Source organism: Penaeus monodon, chromosome 23 (genome assembly GCF_015228065.2).
Source record: "Penaeus monodon isolate SGIC_2016 chromosome 23, NSTDA_Pmon_1, whole genome shotgun sequence".
Classification (NCBI taxonomy): Eukaryota; Metazoa; Arthropoda; class Malacostraca; order Decapoda; family Penaeidae; genus Penaeus; species Penaeus monodon.
The window spans coordinates 17,992,613-17,992,871 of NC_051408.1; the positions used below are offsets into that span (position 1 = coordinate 17,992,613).

The 259-nt window shown below is 59.8% G+C and overlaps 1 protein-coding gene across 1 annotated transcript in view; it reads right to left on the minus strand.

The window, feature by feature from the left end:
• The window catches only part of LOC119587862, a gene marked incomplete at its 5' end in the record, with an annotated part of 13,833 nt that overhangs the window by 3,679 nt on the left and 9,895 nt on the right, over positions 1–259 (minus strand). The window contains 1 exon segment of the mRNA XM_037936565.1: positions 35–236. Within this exon segment, the coding sequence (XP_037792493.1) occupies positions 35–236 (202 nt within the window).

The window sequence follows — 259 nt, forward strand, 5'->3', positions numbered from 1 at the left end:
ACTAGCCAGAGCGATGAGGCTGTGAAAGGCTCACCGTGCATGATGTTCATGGTGGTCTTGGCGGTGTTGGACACGGCATCCTCACTCTCGGCCTTCTCCCCTGCACCTTCGTCGCCGCCTGCAGCGCCCCCCGCCTTCCCGTAGGCTTTGAGGAGCGTGGAAGGCTCGAGTTCGACCATCCTGGAGGAGCCCTTCTTCAGACACGAGACGTCGATGGAGCAGGTCTTGGGGCCGCTCTACATTTGCGACAGAAAAAAAC